Source organism: Typopeltis vanoorti, chromosome 13, assembly GCF_054136105.1.
Source record: "Typopeltis vanoorti isolate ZY-2024b chromosome 13, IOZ_Tvanoo_1.0, whole genome shotgun sequence".
NCBI classification, from domain to species: Eukaryota; Metazoa; Arthropoda; class Arachnida; order Uropygi; family Thelyphonidae; genus Typopeltis; species Typopeltis vanoorti.
Window position 1 is genome coordinate 78,779,020 of NC_143561.1, and position 23,230 is coordinate 78,802,249.

Consider the following 23,230-nt stretch of genomic DNA (forward strand, 5'->3'; position numbering starts at 1 on the left):
TCCTTACATGGAAATGAGTACACCAAGAAAAGTCTCAGAAAAGGATATACAGTAAAACCCGTTTTTACATTCCCGCAATTGACGTTTTCCTGCCATTTACGTCATTTCCCGTTGGTTCTGTCTTAAGGCCTATTCTTACGATATATTGTTTTCCCACCATTAATAACTTGATGTGGACATTATTTCCTGTGATTTGCAGTTTTTCTCAGGCAACACTGATTTTCAAATCGATTTCCTCTCATTCAAATCAATTTCTGTGGAAATCTGCGCATTTCTGTTCTCAGATGGCGTTGCTTTTGGCTGTAGTTTCGTTTCTGCCATCACGGTGACTTGCACACTTGCAGCAGTGATGTAGTGATACCATAATTTTTCAATCGCAGTACAAATTGATACCATGAAGTTTTCATATCAATAATTTTAAACTGTCAGTAGCTCGTGGCACCTGTAACGTGTTGTGATGCGATTTCACATTCACAGTGATGTATTGAAATCGTGAACAAGGATCATACAAGAATTGTGAAATCACATTCACATTTCTACCAAGTAACAGTTGTTACTCGTGAATATTAGATATCGGTGAATAAACTACAGTTCGTGAAATATTGCTTCACTAGCTTGCAGTGTTGGTATGGAAAAAAAAAGACAGAAAATGTATTTTGGTAGAAGAAAAGATGGCAATTCTGCAACGTGTAGAATGGCATGCCGGAACACGTGTATAATTAGCAAAAGATCTTGGACTCTCCATGTTCACTTTGAACACGATAGTAAAAAACAGGTCAAGCATTGAACTAAATGCAAAGTAGTCTGGCGCTATGTCAAAAAAAAGAAAACATATCTGGACATCGACATACAACAAATTGAATAAACTTGTAGCGGAGTGGTTTGTTTTTATGAGTGTTGGGTATTCCAGTCGATGGTACTATACTCCGAGCGAAAGCCCTTGAATTTGTTGTGAGGTTGGGGATTAATGGTTTTACTGCATCAAATGGATGGACTGATCATTTCAAGAGTCGTCATAATATTGTGTATAATCAAGTGTGTGGAGAAAGTAATAGTTGCAGGGGAAACTGTAAACCAGTGGAAACATGAACTAAAGACTATTATTCAGGACTACGAACCAAAAAATATTTTCAATGTTGACGAAACTGGGCTCTTTTATAACATTCTGCCAAGTAAAACATTGTGTTTTAAAACAGAGAAGTGTCACGGTGGAAAACTCAGCAAGCAGAGGATAACTGTTTTGTTCATGGTCAATGCTGATGGATCAGAATAATTGGTAAATTTAAAAAGCAAAGGTATTTTAAGAACGTGAAAAATCTGCCTACTAAGTATGATGCCAACAGCACAGCATGGATGACCAGCAGCATCTTCACATCCACCATGCATGCTCTGGATGCTAAAATGGGGGCAAATCACTGCAAAATACTACTGCTAGATAAATGTCTTGCACACCCTGAAGATCTGCAGCTCAGAAACATTAGATTAGTGTTCTTTCCTCCTAATTGTACAAGTGAGCTTCAGCCTTTAGTTCTGGGCATCATCCATGCATTTAAATAGAAATATAGAAAAATGCTTGTTGAAAAAGCTGTGTTTATGCATGATAATGGTATGAACTCAAAACATAACCATATCAATCCTTGATACATGGTTGTATATTACTCCTGATACCATATCCAACTGTTTCCAGAAGGCAGGAGTTATGTTTGTGGAAGAGAAGGAACAACTACAGGAGAAAGAAGAAGATATGTCAGAGCCAAACAACTAGTATGTGATGGATGAGTCTTCCTCATTTCAAGACTATGTTGATGTGATCACATCAATGGTACCAAGAGTAGAAGACATCCTTTCCAACCACCTTGGTGAAGAAGAAGAGGAAGAAGTGGTTTTAGAAGACTGTGATCAAGAACCTACCTTGATCACAGTCTTCTAGTAAAGAAGCAATGGAAGCTATCTCTGTTTTGAGTCGGTATATTGCAAGTGCATCAGGAGACGATGGGGCATTTAATACCTTATGCACTGTGGAGAGGCAGGTGGAACATATAAGAGTGCAGAAACAGCAAAAACAATCAACAATTAAAGATTTATTTTTAAATGTAAGTAATTGTAAATTCATTTATTTTCAGTTATTAAAATTTGTAATCTAGTATGTAGAGTCACATATTAGCAGTAAGTCATCTTTTAGCCTCTTTTTAATGTTTTTTATATTTCCTGCTATTTACACTTTTTTCCACCAGTCCCCTGGAAAGTGTAAAAAAAGGGGTTTTACTGTATGTGGAATAAGGAGTAGCCATAGTATTCAACACAAAATACGAGGCTAATCTTCTTGAATGGCAGTCAGTCTCAAGTAGAGTAATGTGGGCAAATATGAGAATGGGGAACTGGACAATGAGACTTATTTGTGCCTATGGTCCCACAGAAGGTTCTACTAAGGTAGAAGTGGAGGAATTTTTTGAGGCTTTAGAAAAAGCAACTGACACAATGAAAAAGGAAAAGTTGGTCCTTGTTGGGGATCTAAATAAATAGTAGAGTAGGAAATGATTGTGAGACATACAAAAATATTTTGGGAAAATTTGGAGAAAAGAGCAAAGCTAATAATAATGGCAAATATCTGTTGGATTTCTGCTCAGGACATGGACTGGTTATTACTAACACCATGTTCCAACATAAAAATGTGCACAAATTCACATGGAGAGAAGAGGCTAGGAATAAGAAAAGTCTCATTGACTATGTTATTGTTGATAGTGATGTTTTCTCCCTGGTGCAGGACACCAGAGTGTACAGAGGATTTGAAATTGGAAGTGATCACTATTTAGTCTTGAGCAGGATAAAATTGAATTTCATATTGAAAAGAATAACATGTAAGAAAGTTTTAAAGCGAATAAAAGTTGAGCAGCTCTCAGATGTAAACTGTAGACTAAAATACAGAAATATTATTGAAAAGAAAATGAAAGAGTTTGAGAACAGGAATCAAACCTTGGAGATTCAGTGGCAAACTCTGAAGGAAACATTGATTGATTCTGCCAGAGAGGCATGTGGTGAGGTTGTGTGCAAAGATAAAAAAATCAGAACTCCCTGGTGGACACAGGAAGTTAAAGAGGCAGTGAAGGAAAAGAAGAAAGCATATCAAAAGTTCCTGGCAAATAAGTCAGCTTTTACTCTTACAGAATACAGAGACAAATGTAAGAAAGCTAAACAGTGTGTAAAACTAGCTAAACAAAAGTCATGGGAGGACTTTGGCAAGAATATAGAAAATAAATATCAAGAAGGTGGCAAAATATTCTGGAGGTTGTTGAAGAAGCTTAGGAATGGAGGAAAGAGTGCTGTAAAAGGAATTAGAGATGATAAAGGTGAAATGAAAACAGGAGAAAAAGATATCCTTGAAGTATGGAGTAATTACTTTGAAAAACTGCTAAATGAAACAAGCAGTGATGACAGCACAGTGATAAAAAACACTGACCAGGCATGCAGTCAGGAATACATATCCATACTTGAAGTAGAAAAAGCCATCAAAGGCTTGAAATGTGGAAAGGCAGCAGGAGTAGATGATATTCGACCAGAAATGCTGAAGTATGGTGGTATAAGAGTCTTACAGTGGCTGCACTGCATAGTTCAGAAAGCCTGGACAGAGGGACGAATTCCCAATGATTGGAGTAGAGCTCTCATAGTACCCATATATAAAAAGGGAAATAAAACTGAATGTGAGAATTACAGAGGTATTTCCCTACTGAGTGTTCCTGGCAAGATCTATGCAAGTATACTTGAGAAACGGTTGAGAAGAATTGTGGAAGAAAAGCTTGGTGAAGAACAAGCTGGATTCAGGCCAAATAGAGGCTGTCAGGATCAGATCTTCACTTTACGACAAATAGTCGAGAAAGAATGGGAATATAACAAAGATCTGTATTTAAGTTTTGTCGATTTGGAAAAGGCATATGACAAGGTGCCAAGAGAGAAGCTATTCAATACGCTGCAGTTATATGGTGTCAATGGGGCATTATATCAAGCAATACTTAGTCTTTATTTGAGTTGTGAGTCAGCAGTTAGAATTGAAGGAAGTACAGGAAGATGGTTTAATGTTAAATGTGGTGTGAGACAAGGATGTACATTATCCCCTCTGTTATTCATTATCTATATGGATCACATTATGAAGGAATGTGGTATTAAACCTGATATCAAAATTGGAGATGTTAATGTCAGCTCTTTGCTTTATGCGGATGATGTTATACTTCTAAATAAATCCACTACAAGTCTGCAAGATTCTCTGACTAAATTGAATAGCTGTTGTAATAGATATGGTATGAAGGTCAGCAATAAAAAGACAAAGACAATGAAAATAGGCAGAATCATTGAAAATGTCAACTGTGTTGTGAATGGAGAACCTGTGGAACAAGTAAAACATTTCAGCTACTTAGGCACAATTTTTACTGAAGATGGTAAACTAAATATAGAAATAGACAACAGAATCAGCAAAGCTGGTATCGTGGGAAGTCAATTGAATAAATTCATATGGAATAAGAAAGAAATTAGTCGGAACACTAAATTAGCTGTATACAAGACGGTGTTCAAACCAATTTTAACTTATGGATCTGAGAGCTGGGTCAGAAGTAAAACACTTGACCAAAGACTAGAGACCGCAGATATGAGAGTCCTGAGAAAGATTAGAGGCATGAACAGATGGCATCAATGGCAATATCATATTAAAAATGAGGATATTAGGAAAGAACTTGACATTGTCAGCATCCAGGAATGCGTTAGCAGAGCTAATCTCAGATGGTATGGTCACTTAAATAGAATGGGAGAGGAAAGATTAGCAAAACAAGTGTTCTCTGCCAGGTTGGCAGGAAAACGACCCAGAGGAAGACCAAGATATATGTGGTTTGATACGGTACAAAGTGCCTTAGACGATAGAAATATAAGATCTGATAATGTTGGAGTCTTGACAAGTAACAGACTGATTTGGAGGAAAATTGTAGATAGGAAGTTAGTAATGATGTAATTTTTTCATGTAGTACTGTCATATCCTGTACACCCCTTGAGGGTACATGGCAGGAATTTGATGATGATGATGGAATTATAAGATGATGAAAATTATGAATCTCAGAAGATAACTTTTGATAATACTATGATTGGAAATGCTTAAAGGAAAAGAAATGAATAGTCCTGGGAGTTAGCTAAAGAGTGGTTGGAATCAGAAGCAAGGAAATGTATCCCAAAAGTTAGAATGAAAAATAGTGGAAGTGAGAGGTAGGAATTAAGCCATTATGCAGAAACTGAGTAGAAAACGTGGTTATAGGAAAATTATAAAAATGGATAATGAGCAGATAAGTAAAGAATATAAAATACAAGCTAGAAAAGTGACTGTTGAAAAGTGATAGTAATGAAAAAGAAAACAGACTATGAGAGCAGGCAGAAGAAATCACAAGAGTTTTTCCAGAAGAATAACTTTTCAGAATGAAGCTGGTTTCTAAGGTAATTAGTGCACAAGATACGGCTTCTATAGCTCAGTCATTATAGACAAAGCCCTTTGCCCAGAAAGATCTGGTTTTTACTTCTGCTTATGAAATAAGGAACTTTTATCTAGTCTCTTCTGACTAAATGCGAGTTATCCAGTCTCATACAGAGGTAGATGGTTTTTCTCACTCAGAAATTCAGGTTTTTCATCCCTCAGAACAGGTAAACCAACAGCGTGAACACACACAGATCTAGCCATAAAAATATATATATATATTTGAAAAAAAAAAAAATATATATTTGAAAAAATATATATATAATTGAAGCCTTTGGCTCTTCATATATTTAGTGTATATATATATATACACACCTAATCCCTCACAAGGAGGAGGCCCCCCAAAAGGACAGGGGAGAAAGGGGGGACCCAATATGAATATTATTAGTGACCGAGATAAAGTGGAGGTATTATTAAGTGATCATCTTGCTAAGGTGTTTCAGAGTAGCGAAGAAAAAATATTGCTAAAGGAGAATGAAAGAAAGAGCTGTCGGGGTGGGGGAACTCACTGGTGTGCTGGAGTTGGTTCATATGAGGCAAGTGTTAAATTTTGAAGAAATTTATGAGCTGTTAATTTAACAATGGCTATAAATTGAAGGCAAACATGCACTTCTATCCACAATCACTAGCATAAGTTTGGTGATAAACTTGTATATAATGACAGTACAGCACAACAAGAATGAAGAAATATCTTCATTCTTAAAAGAAGATATTTAAGAATGTTATAGAAGAAAATGACAAAATCTGTAGTGTTTTTTCTAAATTGTAGGTGATTGAAGAATCACCTACAATTTAGAAAAAAGAGCATCCTAGTGATTTATATGTAGTACACAATTCACTCCACTCCTGCACCAGTAATGTTATCTGTCACTTTAAATGAAATAGTGCCTGCTATAGCAGACACTACTTCATTTAAATCAAAAGCAAAAATACACTCTGCTGTATTTTTAATACAGCAGAGTGTATTTTTAATATATTGTTACCTGTTGTCACTTTAATAATGAATGTATGAAAGCAAAGTTAAGAGCATTTTCATTTTGTTCTCATGGTGCTAATACGTGCCAAGATGTCAGTGCCGTAACCAGCTTTTCACGGGCCCTGTGTAAGATTTTATTTTTGTCCCCTCCCCTTTTTTTTGAAAAAAAAAAAAAAATAACAAATATGATAGAAATAGAAATTCTGTAACATTTTAGATTAAAGTTAAAAATTTACTGCACTAATAAGAAAAATCGTTACTTATATATTTCCTATTTAATAGTTGTTTCTTATTGGTCAGTTAATTTTTAACTTGAACCAAAAACATTATGGAATTGGCCCTATGGTGGCAAAATTTAAAATTTGAGAATGAAAATATAATACTAATTATTTTTTGGATATCCCATTTAAGGGCCCCCCTTCATGCTGGGTCCTGTGCCTGTGCACCTACCTAGTTGCGGCACTGTAAGTTGTTACCAAGTTTTCCTAAAACTGTCATTTGGCAGTGTTTGAATTATTCACAATATCTGAAAGAAAACAAGATAATTATTTTAAATTATTTTAAATAATATTTATTCTTTTCATCATCAATCCAATAAAAATCAAACCGAGCTAAATACTGTAGCTAAAGAACTTGAAATCATTAAAATTGGTTGAGTACTAGGACCATGATGGATTGCATATAGTTTATGAGCTGCTACTGCTGTGAGGTATGCATATCCTGTGTTATAAATGTATTTTTTATTTAAATTTTAAATTTAACTTTTTTTTTAATGATAGACATTCTTGAAGAATTATCCTTGCTTTCAAACTGCACTTCAGTCAAGGTCAACGACAATACGGTTGTACGCAAGGGACGACCGTATTGTCGTGCCTTGCGTATACGATATCGTCTCTGTGAAGAATACTTAACCGTGTGAAAAAGCTTATGTGTTCGTCACACATGTTGAATGGATTTTAAACGGTACAGATGCAAACACAGATTGATAAGAAAATAACTATTTATTAACTTAAATGCTAATATTTCGCTGGTATTATATCCAGCATCTTCAGAGCATACAAACAAACTTTGTTACAGTTGCGAGACAACCGCAATCCGGTGTAACAGTGGGACTAATATGAGTAATTGCAGTGTGCAACACAAAAACTAAAGTACTAATTAGGTGCCATCTATGTTATAAAAAAAAACAAACAAAAAAAAAACATTAATTTAGTCTTAGGATGACTGTCACCCCAAATCTTTGGTAGATTCATACAGCCATACTTGTTAAGGTTTGGAGTATCTTTCAAGGCTTTTGTTGATTCCAGGAACAACCTCTAACTTGTAAAAGCTTCTGTGCAGTACTTTGTTTTTTTCCAATTGATCCTGTGTGCAGGGGGGTACCAAAGCATGGTCTGTCAGACCACCCGACTTGTCATAGCGAAAGTGCCGGATATATTTAAAAAGGTGCCAAGATACCAATTTAATACCAAACTGTATAAAAACTAAGAACAAGTTTCACTCGACCAAAGCCCAACGTATTTATAAACGAGCGAGTTTAGCATTATTACGGGAACAGTTATACGCTCACTTGCCAAGAACTATCAAATTCTTCCATCAGTGCACTACATGATATACTAACATTTTGAACCCGATCTATAGGATATCCTGGATAGCATCTTCAACTCTACAGCCAACAAAGATTATGCCAAAGTTAAAAACTAGCACCAGAAGAAATTTAATATCCTCCAACAATGCATTGCTATGCAGCGGCTGCAATTACATCAAGATGGCATCGTTGTGAACTTATCATCGGTAAGCTGCGTTAAGTTGGGGACACAATTTTGCCGCTACTCCTAAAAAAGTTTCAAAAGCCAAAATAATGGCTTCTGTTGAACTTGGGACATACGACCTGCATCCAGCAATAGCCAATAATATTCGATTAGACGTTTTAAACATCCTAATCCATTCTAAGCCTCTCAAAAATAATATCCCACATAAAGAAATCATGGCTCTAAAAGAGCTATGCAATAATAACCAAATTACCATAACCAAATCAGACAAAGGAATCGCAACTGTAGTGATGGATACAACAGAATATGAAAGCAAAATGCACGCGCTTCTCCAAGACCAGTCAACATATCAAATTATAGATTGAGATCCCACCAACTCACAAAAGAATAAGGTGTGTAAGTTATTGAACAAAGTCACTTCCTGGCCAAAAGAAACAGTCAACAAACTCAAATCCCTTCACGTTAAAACACCCAAGATATATGGAGCTCCAAAAATTCACAAACAAGGTACACCTTTATGCTCTATTATAGATAGTATAAACAGTCCCACATATAAACTTGCTAAACATTTAGCCAAAGTACTAGTCACTTACACAAACAATTCTCCCTCTTTTGTTAATAATTCTACCCACCTAAAAAGTATTTTAGAAAACCACACCTTAAAAAGTTCAGACTTAATGGTAAGTTTTGATATCACCTCATTATTCATGAATGTACCATTAACTGAAACTCTTAACTTACTAAATTCACAATTTCCCCCTGATATATTTCAGCTATTTAAATTCACAGTATAGGCAGGCAGGCAGGCTATTTTACATGGAAAAGGAAAATATACAAACAATTAGATGGGACAGCTATGAGATCCCCCCCCCCCCCCAACCAACTTCTACATAGAACATCTGGAAAAGCTAGCTATCAACACAGCCACTCTCAAACCTAGTCTCTGGCTATGCTATGTTGATGATAGTCAGAGAGACGGTCAATGGCTTCTAGTTCCATTGTAAAGTGGATTTTAGAGTGCTGGCTATTTAGATGCCAATGACTGTCTGCCCTTCCTGGACACACTTATCACATCTTCTAGAAGGTTCCTTATCATTCTCGATTTATAGAAAAACCCACACATTCAGGGAGATATTCACACAAACAATCACACGTCACCCTTCTCTACAATATGGTATCTTAAAAACACTAACCCATAGAGCTAGAGCAATTTGTCCAATTTGGCTCAGCAGCGAGAGCAATGACATTGCTCTCGCTGCTGAACCTATCTACCACAGGAGACTACAACAAAACTATCACCATCCCATACATTAAAGGCACATCTGAAAAGATATCTAGGGTGCTTAACAAACACCAACTACGCACCGTATTTAAACCTTTATGTGAAATTGGCAACTCTCATCCTTTCACCTAAGGACAGATTCTCTCCCTTCATTGCATCTCCAGGAGTCTATGAAGTTCCTTGTTCATGTCATCAAGCCTACTATGGACAGACAGGAAGAACTGTGGACATCCGCCTCGGTGAACACAAAAAATATATCCGGCACTTTCGTTGTGGAAAGTCGGGTCTGGCAGACTATGCTTTGGATACCCCTTGCACACAGGATCAATTGGAAAAAACAAAAGAAGTTTTTCACAGAAGCTTTTACAAGTCAGAGAGGTTGTTCCTGAAATCAAAAGAGGCCTTGAAACATACTCCAAACCTCAACAAGAATGGCTGTATAAATCTACCAAAGATTTGTGAGACATTCATCCTAAGACCAAATTAATATCTTTTTTTTTAAAACTCAGTTGGCACCTAATTAGGTACCAACTGAGTTTTAAAAAAAAAGTCTTCAGTCTTTGTGTTGCACACTACAATTACTCATACTAGTCCCACTGTTACATTGGATTTGCAGTTGTCTTGCTACTGTAACAAACTTTGTATGCTCTGAAGATGCTGGATATAATACTAGCGAAATATTGGTATTTAAGCTAATAAATAGTTATTTTCTTATCAATCTGTGTTTGCATCTATACCGTTTAAAATCCAATCAACATGTACGACGAACACATAAGCCTTTCCACATGGTTAAGATAGATCCTACTTCACTTCCACTTACTTTTGATTATGTTCCAATATTCTTTCAAGATTAGCTTTCTGCTCTTGGGTTGACTGTCACATCCAGTTTTATTCTAGCATTAACACATTACATACATACATACATAGCCACCTCAGCATCATCTGAAAAGTTTGGTGTTCTTTTCCATTCAAAACATTACTACTCTACCTTTCAACTCATAACACTTTATACATCTCAGATCAAACCAGCCATTGAATACTGTTCTCACATACGGGGTGATGTATCCAAAATACCCAAAACCTACCTAAGAATTCTTGATGAAATACAGAAGAGGGCGATATGCTTAACAGGTGACTTCTCTTGCATAGACTCCCTTCAGTCACTTTCCCATAGGTGCTCTATTTCTATACAGTGTCTTATCTGTAGGTACTTTCACGGGGTCTGCTAATTGTTTTTGTGGGGTCGTGTTCTAGCGGGATATAGGTAGCGCGATCTTGGAGGATAATATTCATTTTACGATTACATAAAATAATATTATAATTAATACTAGTGATTACGGTTGTATTCACTGGTATTAAGAACGACTGTGGTATTGACGATACTTTTTTCTTTCCATAATTTCAGGAGAGCCGTACGTTGGGCATACGATAAATTACTTTTTCGAGGCGAAGAACAACGGCCCTTAGAGGGCGCTCCACCTAGATAGGACTTTAGTGTCGCCCACGTGGTTGGGCTTAGTATTGTATGATATTTGTGTTCATGTTACATTAGTTGTTTTTGTAATCACCAAAGATGTCCTAGTGACTAGGACGAAATATAGGCAGTATTAAACCTATGTTAATCCTTTCTGAGTGCTGTATACATTCCATTAAGCTTCCAACATGATGTCCTCACATCATGTTGGAGGCTTAATGTCCTGCACTTCAGCCTCTACATACGAATTCTAATCATTCATGGAGAAGACATAGCACGCAAATAAAAGCAATACGGTAAGCCAAAACTACAACTATCTAGGCAACTAAATAGGCTTGCCTTTTTAAAAAGATATCGGGATACAAGAGTGATACCAAATGCGTTAAACTAAAGGCCGATTTCTATGCCAAAAAAGTCCTCGACATATATAACCGTGCCAGCCTGGCATTACTATGTGAGCAAATCGCCTCTACTCGGGCAACCCTCTCAGTGACGAACGCTGCCATTGGCCCCTTACATTCAGTGCTCTCCATTATTCTTAATCCTGAACTTTGGTCGATTCTCTCTGCCATTTCGGAAACTTCTGCACAGAAAGAATTTCAAAAAAATAAAAACGTCAAGAAATATAACAACCTGGTTAAAGACAAACCACAACAGCTCCAGACAGTAGTAAACCTTTCTTCAAAAAGGCTCAATGACAATGGCGTTAGCGCCCTAGGCCATAATTTCGCCGTCGCTCGGAAGGAAGTGCTGGTGTTTGATGTAATGTTTAACATCGTACGTGGGATCGGTCGCTTACCATCGGAGATAGCCAACAACCTCAGAGTCGACGTAGCCAACAACCTCGCTCATTCTTCACTTCCAAAAAGTAATTTATCGTATGCTTAACGCATGACTCTCCTGAAATTACGGAAAGAAAAAAGTATCATCATCACCACAGCGGATAAGGGTAATGCCACAGCCGTTCTTAATAACAGTGAATACAATCGTAAAATGAATATTATCCTCCGAGATCGCACTACCTACATCCCGCTAGAACACGACCCCACAAAAGCACAAGCTAAGAAATTAAAAATCTTACTTAAAAAAAGTATCTTCCTGGCCACCTGACTTCACGAAAAAACTTAAACCTTTCCGCCCCCCGAATATACGGTTTACCAAAAATCCACAAACCCAATTTCACCACTTAGACCTGTAGTAGATGCCACCAACGCACCTTGCTACAGACTGTCTAAACAACTAGCCAACTCTCTGACCCCCCACCCCACCTCACTGGAAGGTCCACATCCTCTATAAAAAAAACTCTACCCACTTTAAAGCCCTCATAGAAAATTTAACCTTGAATAACGCAGACATATTGGTAAGCTTTGATATCTCCTCTTTGTTTACCAATATTCCCTAAACTGACACCTTATCTCTCTTAGAAAACGTTTTTCCATCTGACATCTTAGATCTCTTTTCCTTTGCCATTAACTTTGGGTGTTTTTCTTGGAAGAACAAAATCTACAAGCAGATAGAGTTAACCGCCATGGGTTCCCCCCCCCCCCTCCTCGCCAATTTTTATATGGAAGATTTCAAAAAACGAGCCATAGACTCGGCCCCACTCAAACCTTCTATCTGGCTAAGAATATGTAGATGATGTGTTCTCTATTCGGCTTCATGGCCCAGACACGTTACACTCCTTCCTCAGTCATCTCAACAGTCTACATCCAAGAATCCAGTTTACTATGGAAAAGGAAAAGAACAATTGTTTACCCTTCCTAGACACCTTAGTTACACACCTGCCTAATGGTACACTTGCCTTCACTGTATACAGAAAACCCACGCAGATACATTCACAAACTCTCCCACCACCACCACCCCTCTCAACAATATGGCATTATTAAAACTCTTACCAAGAGAGCCCACAATCTTTGTTCCAGTGGAGCCGCCCTCACTACTGAGCTTAACCGCATGCACAGCACTTTCCTCTCCAATGGCTACAGCGATCACAGTATCAAAAAATAATCAGTTCCTCCCCCATTCCGCGTCCTTCTCGTCAACAAGAGTTTAAAATGCCATCACCATACCCTACATCCGTGGCACATCAGAAAAAATAGCCAAGATTCTAAAAAAGTACAACCTACACACAGCATATAAGCCCCACTGGAAACTTGCTACCCTTATCCATTCTACTAAAGATCAGCTCCCTCCTCTCTCTCTGCCTGGAGTTTACAAAGTACCCTGTTCTTGTAAGCTGGCGTACTTTGGACAGACAGGCAGATCAGCATCCATCCGCCTGGAGGAACACAAGTCTTACATCTGTAAACACAACTATGGTCAGTCAGGTTTGGCTGACCATGTCTTGGACACTACCCACAGGGTCTCTTGGAAGAAAACCACCATGCTCCACCATAGCAAATTCAAGAAAGAGAAACTATTCTTAGAAGCAGCAGCAGCTCTCAAAAATCAACCAAATCTTAATAAATATGGTTGCATTAAGCTTCCGAAGATTTGGGAAACACTCGTCACCAGAGGTCCCACCTTACATTCCAAGCCATCCACAACCGCCCTTAGAGGGCTCTCCACCTAGATAGGACTTTAATGTCGCCCACGTGGTTGGGCTTAGTATTGTATGATATTTGTGTTCATGTTACATTAGTTGTTTTTGTAATCACCAAAGATGTCCTAGTGACTAGGACAAAATATAGGAAGTATTAAACCTATGTTAATCCTTTCTGAGTGCTGTATACATTCCATTAAGCCTCCAACATGATGTCCTCACAGCACTTAAGCCTCTACACACGGATCTTTAAGGAACTTATCAATACATTACTTCTTCCTCCTTAATCATTTACCTACACATAGCACTGTTGTAGGTAAATATTTATAGATCCTGCGACCTTTCATGAGTGATGTCATTATTTCGTTTTAAAAAAAAAGGGGGATTGGAGTGATATAAAGAAAAGTTATTAAAAGAGGCTTAGTGGGTAGATATCAGATTTTTCAAAGGAGGTGGAAAATAAGAAAGAAAAGACAGCCACAGAAGTCAAGATTGAGTGCAAAATTTAACATTTAGTATGACAGGTATTATGTCATTCAGAGTGTGTACCCTATGTTGTGAACCACGAAGGTGTGTATTACAATAATAATAATAAAGCTGCAGTTAATAACTTACAGGAACAAATTATCCATCACATAATCGTAATCTCTTCTGCTACGGTCTGGTAGATAACAAGCACTAAATACGATTATAGCATGTTTATCAGGACCATAGTAACCTAAAAAAAAAAAAGACAATATTTTGAAAGCAAGTATTAAGATAAAATATTATATACTTTTGCATCTTTTAATATGGCTGGTATTAATTTTATGATTATGAATATAAACACATAATAATAACTTAAGATTATGTAATAAAGGAATGACTTAGTTAAATATATCGGTACATTTGGAACAATATTTATGCAATTCAAACTTTTTTTTTGGCTTTATTTCTTCGTATAAAATATTGTAACAGTAGTACCGTTACATAACCATGCACTCTTGCTGTACTACTACAGGTACTTAATCATCGCTTTTATTTATATATATATATATATATATATCAGATTCCTTGTTAATGAAATTAAATTAAACACTAAGATAATACCATGAGTAGATAGAATTGAGAAAAATATGGAAGTAGGTTATTATTATTATTATTATTGTTCCGGACAACTCCAAGGAGTCGACAGACTCATCGAGGGAGGCCCTAACATCATGTCAAGAACAACTATTCGACATTCACACAGTATCTATCATACCTTGCCTTGAACTCATTCACGGTCATAGCACCCACAACAGACTCTGGCAGCTTATTCCACTCATTCACTACTCTCCAAGTAAAAAACCTAGCTCTAACACCCTTGTCAACCATGCTCTTGCCCAGCTTCCATTCATGGCCCCTAGTCCTCCCACCACCAGTCATATTTTCAAAAATATCTTCTGGATCAATCTTATAGAAACCCTTCAGTAATTTGAATGTCTCAATCATATACCCCCTCCTTCGCCTATCGACCAATTTCTGCAACCCACAAATCTTCAACCTATTCTCATAAGGTTCATTCCACAGACCTGCTATCATCTTGGTCACTCGTCTCTGGATCCTCTCCACCTCCTCCCCATCATGAAGAAACCCTGGTGCCCATAACTGGGCACAGTAGTCCAGATGGGGTCTTATCAAGGCTCGATACAGAGGAACAACAACTTGTTTGTCTTTGCATGTTAAAGTATTTTTCAGAAGCCAAGTGATTTGGTGAGCTGTTTTAGTCACTTTTGCAATGTGCCCCTTAAACTTCAATTCCCTATCCACCAATACTCCCAAATCCCTGACCTCATCAATCTCCTGGAGTACGGTTCCACCAATGTGATATACTGCTGCTATTCTTTTCACCCCAAAGTGCATAACCTTACACTTTGGCACATTAAATTGACATCCATTTTTCCTAGCCCAGTCCTCCAAACTATCCAAATCATCCTGTAAAATTTTGACATCTGTGCACTCATAATTGCTCTACCCAACTTTGCATCATCAGCAAACAGGTGAACACTTCCTCTCAAATCCTTTCCTATATCATTGATGAACAAATTGAAAAGCAGTGGTCCAAGAACAGAGCCCTGTGGCACTCCACTAGTCACAACGTCTTTTAGACTCCACTCCTGAATAAACCACTCTCTGGTATCTCTCCTTCAACCACCCTCCTATCCATCTCACCAATCCTATATCTATCCCCATCTGCTCCAGTTTACTGATTAGGGTTCTATGTGGTATCCTATCAAAAGCCTTGGCTAGTTTTCAGTTTAATCACAGTTTAGCTAATATTCAAGAAATTTATTAGACATCTTCAGAGCTGTAAAAAAGTACAGGTAAAACAATTATAAATTGTACACCTTTTTTTTTACCCCCCCCTTTCCATATAACATGAATATTTCAGAATACATAATTCAGGTTGGGTCATTATGGGACTTAGACTAAGCAATACTTTAGTCTTCATTTGAGTTGTAAGTCAGCAGTTGGAATTGAAAGAAGTATAGGAAGATAGTTTCATCTTAAATCTGGTGTCAGACAAGGATGTACATTATCCCCTCTGTTATTCATTATCTATATGGATCACATTATGAAGGAAAGTGGTATTAAACCTGATCTCAAAATTGGAGATGTCAAAATCTCAGTTCTTTGCTTTATGCAGATGATGTTATACTTTAAATAAATCCACTACAAGTCTGCAAGATTCCTTGACTAAATTGAATAACTGTTGTAACAGACATGGCATGATGGTCAACAATAACAAGACAAAGACAATAAAAATAGGCAGAAGCATTGAAAATATCAACTGCATTATGAATGGAAAAGCTAGAACAAGTAAAACATATCAGCTACTTAGGCATGATTTTTAGTGAAGATGGTAAATTAAATATGGAAATTGACAACAGAATCAACAAAGCTGGTATAATAGGAAGTCAACTGAATAAATTTATGTGGAATACGAGAGAAATTAGCCAAAACACTAAATTAGTTGTATACAAGACAGTGTTCAAGCCAATTTTAACTTATGGATCAGAGAGCTGGGTGAGAAGTAAAACACTTAACCAAAGACTAGAGACTGCAGAGATGAGAGTCCTGAGAAAGATTAGGGGCATGAACAGATGGCATCAATGGCAATATCATATTAAAAACGATGATATTAGGAAAGAACTCGACATTGTCAGCATCCAGGAATGCATTAGCAGAGCTAATCTCAGGTAGTATGGTCTCAGGAAGATTTTCAGTGCCCTTTCAAAGTGGAGACATTTAGATTTCACAAACATTCAATTTTCCCAAAAAGCGGTGAGATAAATTTAGAAATCACCCTGTGAATAACTTCTAGATGCCTTCCAAAGAGTACCTATTTGAGGTTATTTTGTCTACTCATTCTCTCTACAGATTGCTCTGAACAGGGGTACTTTAATTTGAAACATTCCATTATAAAGCTAAATTTAATAAATCATTTACTGACTCCAATCACAAAACCTCCAGACAATGACTGCAATTCTAAATTTTAATCTCCAATGGAGTTCTTGTTAATTTGTTTGCTAGTATAAAATTTAAATTTTATACTAGCATTCAAATTAGCAAACATAATTCTTAAATTAAGGGGATAAAAATCCATGTTTATTTTAAGAATTATGTTTGAAGAGGTCACTACCGGTCTCGGTAGTGACCTCTTCTAATAATGTAAAGCAGTATTATATCTCCTAGGAGCTGTGTTTTCACATTATGAGAAAATATCAAGGATAGTGAGGGAGCTTGCTCCACCTTTGCTTTGGGTTGCCTTGGTGTTGTACTACCAAGTGGTCACTTATGCTTGGATTCGCCGATAGTTCTTCAGCATGAAACTTGTAGATCGTAGTTTTCAATCTTAGAGTTTCGCATACTGGCTGTAAAATAATAATGGATTTTTATCCCCTTAATTTAACTAACTTCGCCAGAAAATATAGCCGTTTGGCTTTTCATCTTAAACATAATTCTTAACAAGTTTACTAAAGTTTCACATGTTTCTTTATAAAGCCGTTCAATAAGGAACAGACTTCTGTGAAGGACTCTTGTTCCAATGAACTGTATGTCTAGTGTTGATGCATGCTCTGCAAGTCCAGACTGTTCAGGTTCAAGGTATTGAATATAAGACTGGTGTTCTTCTAGCCGAATAAAAGCAGATCTTCCATTTTGTCTGAAATACGATAACCCACAAGAGCAAGGAATCTGGTAGACACCTGGATAACTGAAATGTGGAAGCTTTGGAGAAGTGAGAAAGGTGGAGATTTTTCTGATTGGTCGAAAGACAACAAAAATATTTAGTGGTTTTAAAACTTTTGCTATACATTCACTAATGTCTTGCACATAAGGGATAGGAATATGCATTATTTCTTCTGTATTTGAAGAAGATATATCAAAACTACTCAAAGCTCTTTTGATGAAGGAATTCTTATATCCATTAGATAAAAAAGAGGAAATAATATATTGCAACTCTTTCTGTAACAGTTCATCCAAAGAACAAAAGGAGTGGGCCCGATGAACCAGTGTTTTAAAAGTCCTGCCTTTTGACTGGGATGATGATGAGATTCAGCATGGATATAATGGCCTGTATGAGTCTTCTTCCTATAGACTGAGAAATGTAGGTTACCATCTGGTTGGCAAAGAATTAAAAGATCTAAAGATCTAATTAAAAGATTAAAAGGCTAACTACTTATTTACTTCTACTTCCAGGGTGAACTGGATCCTTGGATGAAGTGCATTTAATTTAGAGAGAAACTGTTGTAATAATTCATCAGAAGAGCCATTCCAGATAGCAAAAATGTCATCTACATATCTGAACCAATGAGTAGGTCTAGTAGAATTGTTAAAAATATGTTGTTCAAAGTGCTTCATAAAGAAGTTGGCAATAGCAGTAGAAATAGGATTGCCCATTGCTGTTCCTTCAATTTGTTGATATAACTTGTTTTTAAAGGAAAAATAACCAGAATGTATTACAAAATCAAATATTTTAGCAATGTCTGAAGGAAATTCTTGTTGCAGTAATTCAATGCCATCAGATAAAGGAACATTAGTAAATAATGAAACAACATCTAAACTAATCATAATATCCGAAGTGTCCAAATGAAGATGTGAAATTTTATTTTTGAAATCCAAAGTATTTTTTATATAAGTAGCAGTTCTTCTAGTTGAAAATTTGATAAAAATTTTGAGATTTTATAATGGGACAACCTATACAATCTAGGTGGACGACCAAAGAAGATTTCAAGTTTTTTCTTTTGATCTTCATCCCATGTAGATACATTATCTATAACAGAATTAAGACTTTTTAATTGACTCCCAGTAGGATCCGATGTGAGGGGGCCTGTAAGTTGAATAGTCGCGGAGTAATAGAGACATTTTTCTCTCATATTCTCTTCTATCTTGAATAACTACTGCCTTCCCTTTGTCAGCTTTTGTAATAATTAAATTATTATTATTATTCAGAAAAATCTCCACCTTTCTCACTTCTCCAAAGGACAAGCTTCCACATCTCAGTTATCCAAGTGTCTACCAGATTCCTTGCTCTTGTGAGTTATCTTATTTCCGACAAACAGGAGGATCTGCTTTTATTTGGCTAGAAGAACACCGGTCTTATATTCAATACCTTGAACCTGAACAGTCTGGACTTGTAGAGCATGCCATCAGCACACATAAAGTTCATTAGAATAAGATGAGTCCTTCACAAAAGTCGGTTCCTCATTGAACGGCTTTATCAAGAAACAGATCCGATGGTCTATCTATTCCCTTTGTGGGAAATAGTACTTTTTAAATCAGCTAATCTTTCCTTTTTTAATTGTGTACACACACACACACACACACACACACACACACACACACACACACACACACACAGTGGTGAGCTATGGAAATTTTAACAAAGGGCTCGCATCATTGAGAAAAAAAAAGAAAAAAAAAAAGAAGCTGTATTTCACACAAAAACTTTTATTAATACAGCATGTGTACAAATTCCAATCGAAAAGTATGAGAGGACAATCAACCTCTAAAGGCTATCATTTTTAAACAAATATTCCGTGATCTAAACATGAAATATTTGCACACATTCAACTGTGTTAATTTATCTTACATAAGAAAAACATTTTTAACTATCCAAATATAGTAATGAAATCTTTTATAATCTTTTATAAAGCATTTGATTGGCTACTGGTTTTACCATATGATTGGCTACCAGAAGGGAGAAGATAGCACATGCGCTTCGGGCGCATTCGTTATAGAGGAGTTATTACAATAATCCCAAATAATCTATACACTGCCAAATAGACTAATTTTTGTTAGGTTACCATATGAGTTTGTCGCTTAATCTGTTTCAAAAAAAAAAATTTTTTTTTGAAAAAATAAAAAAAAGTAAACAAGAACAAGGGACTCGCAAATTTGAGATAAATTTAACAAAGGGCTCGCACGAGCCCCTTATAGCTCACCACTGTATATCTATATATAGATATAATTTATTTATCTATTTTTTTAAAATAAGTTAGGAAATTTAATGACCTTTTTTTAGTTATTCTACATTAGCTACTTAAGTGGCACCTTTTGGAAATTGTCAGTTATTGTTTAATTAGCTTTTTACATGTACTGAAGATGCCTGTGATACTCAGGTGAAAATTCTACAAAATAAATAATATTTTACGTGAGTTAATTCCGTTATTATAATTTTAATTAATCTAGAGACCCTACTTTAAATACCAAACACTATAAGCCATTTCAAGCCTTCATGAAAAGGGGCTTTTTTTTTAAAGCTATTTCAAGTCTTCATTAAGCAGGATGATGATATCTGACTGGACAATGAAAATAATTAACCACCTTAAATGATCCACAAACATCTCTGCCATTATAGGATTCAAACTCACAACCTATAATGACGAGCAGAGATGTAATCCAAACAGCCAACTAAGTAAGCTGGTAAATGGGAATTATTTCCAAAAATGTATTATATTGAATGCTAAGTTGATCACTTTAAAAGAAAAGAAATGGTTCATATGATTAACTTCCTAAACGGTTCAACTAAAGTGTGCTGAATTCTTTCATCTGGGAGAGCATAGTTACATGCACCTTGTACACAGTTATTCAACAAGAAGCTTAACACAGCTGCTTGAGCTTCAGTGTTGGATAGAGAATAGCTTGTATGGAAGGAATCTTATGAATTCTACATATAGCGAACTTGTAGAAACCAAAGTTATAGTTTGTTATACGGGAGAATTTGCTAACAACAGTTTGCTATAATGTATAGGTTGCTACAGTGAGACTTGGCTGTACTATGAATTTGTGCCTTTATCAAGAAATTTTTTTCCACTTTTATGGATGACTATCATCCAGCAATCTATTCATTTTGCTTTCCACTAGCTGAAGGTAAATCATCAAACTGATATGTGTGGCTAAAGACTGTTCTCTTTGTTTATTATCACAAAAATGCAACTAAAGCATGTGTATTAAATCTGTCATATGTGTGTTCTTTAGCTTTCTATCTGTTTTGCATGAAGAAATCCTTATATATACAAATCTAAAGCCCATACTTTACAACCTAAGGGAATATTTCAACTGCACTACAATATGAACATTGGTTGGTTTGCCCAATTTGCAAGAGGTAAAATCTAGGGTGACCAACTCTCCCATATTTCCCAAGAACTCCTGTATTTTAGTTAATTTTTTTGGATCATCCCAGCTCCTGTATTGATCTTCAAATATGGGAGCCATTTTTTTTCATAATCAATCATTGTCGTTAATTTTTCAATGTATATTATAACCACCAAATACAATTTGACACTAATATTGATAGTTTGGAAAATTCTAATCAATACAATTCTGTTCCGACCAACGAATATACATGGGTGTTCCAGCAAAGATGTTATATCGTTGCGTTGATCTTGTAACCTTCGCCGCCATTTTAATAATCGATACCCATTCGGAATAATCAAATCATTGGTAGCGATTTTCGATATACACTTCTGGATTTTGTTCGTCTTTTTTCTATCTTGCATTCTTACCAGCCGTTGTGTCTGCATTCATTCTCAAAGTATTTTCAGTATCCTTGAACATCGAGTGCCATAGTACATTTTCATGATGAATAGTGACAGTCAAACGGAAAGTAATAATGTAAAAAGGCAACCAAAAAGGAAATGTAATGTGTTAATCTGAAGAAATGGGAAGAACAGTACTAGTGGCTAAAACCAGTGCCATCCAATGTTCATAAATCTAACTGTATTATGTAAACGTGACTTCAGTATCGCCCATGGGGGTAATAATGAGTGCAAGCAACAAGTGCCACAGTATATTTTCATGATGGATAGTGACGGTCTCCCTTATTTTCATGTTCAAAAGTTGGTTACTCTAATGCTACATGATTTCATTAGTCCAATGATTGATAACTAATTTAAATGTAATTTTATATTTGTCAACATGCCACATTGTATACATAAGTGCACTAATACTCTTTAAAATTTAAGAAATGTGATCAAAACTGTATGTTTATTGGGAGGGGAAAAAAAATGCAAGTTTTAGCTTTTAGTAAAGATTTCACGGCAAGTTTATTACGAGGGTGTGCTGAAAAGTTGTGACAATTACAATGAAGGAATTGGGGTAGAACAATATTCTACATATTCCTCATGAAGTGTTACACACTTCTTACAATGCTGCTGCATCGTTTGCAATCCACTGAGCTGGAAAAAAAAAAAAAGTCTTTCCCTTGTTCCACAAATCAGTCCTCAGCAGCAGATACGACTTCATCACTTGTAAATTTTGTTCCTCTCAAGTGTTTCTTTAAATATGGAAATAGGAAATAATCAGATCGGGCCTGGTCTGGCAAGTAGAGTGGATGAGGCAGACACCAAAAGTCCAAGTTGTGTATTGCCTGTTGGGTTTTGTGAACAGGTGCATTGTCCTGCAAAAACAAAATGCCTCTGCTCAGTTTTCTGCGGCATTTTTCCTTCAGTAACTCCTTCAATTCCTTCAGGGCTGTTGAATAAATTACTGCTATAACAGTTTCCTCTCTTTATTTTTAAAGTACTTGGTAAGGATTACACCATCCATGTCCCAAAGACCAATGGCAAGAACCTTCCCTGCTGATTTGAGTTCGGAACTTCTTTGGCTGTGGAGAACCATTGTGTCTCCACTCCATTGACTGTTGTTTGGTCGGGTCATAGTGATGCAGCGATGTTTCAACAGTCACAACATGAGTCAAAAAATTTGCACCTGATTTCTCAAAATGACCCAATATCCCTTCAGATGACGGCACACATTCTCTCATTTGGTCAGCATTCAAATATTGGGGACCTACTTCACCGAGAGCTTAATGTCCAGATGTTGGTGGATAATGACTCCAACTCATTCCCTGGATATCTCCAGAGTCTTTGCAATGTTTTTGGCTGGTATTCGTCTATCATCAAGGATCATGGCATGCACTGTATCAATGTTTTCAGGTGTGATCGCTATGGAAGGTCTTCCTAACTTGGGAGCATGCATCTGTTATCTCACAATGTCCAGTTTTAAACTTGCCCACCTATCTGGCAACTGTTGGATATGTGAGGCACAGTCCTTTACAGTCTCACACAAAGTATGGTAAATCTCAGTTTGCAGACTTTTCCTTGCAGCATGAAAAACTTGATGATGGCCCACACCTCTGTGTCTTCGAATTTCTTC

General features: G+C 36.5%; 1 protein-coding gene across 4 annotated transcripts in view; it reads right to left on the bottom strand.

The window, feature by feature from the left end:
• LOC150100307 (uncharacterized) overlaps positions 1 to 23,230 on the bottom strand; it is a 495,437-nt gene that overhangs the window by 94,486 nt on the left and 377,721 nt on the right. For all 4 annotated transcript variants that reach the window (XM_090402566.1, XM_090402565.1, XM_090402567.1 and 1 more), the window contains one exon: positions 14,165 to 14,267. In XM_090402566.1, the coding sequence (XP_090258692.1) occupies positions 14,165 to 14,267 (103 nt within the window). The remainder of the gene's footprint in view (positions 1 to 14,164; positions 14,268 to 23,230) is intronic.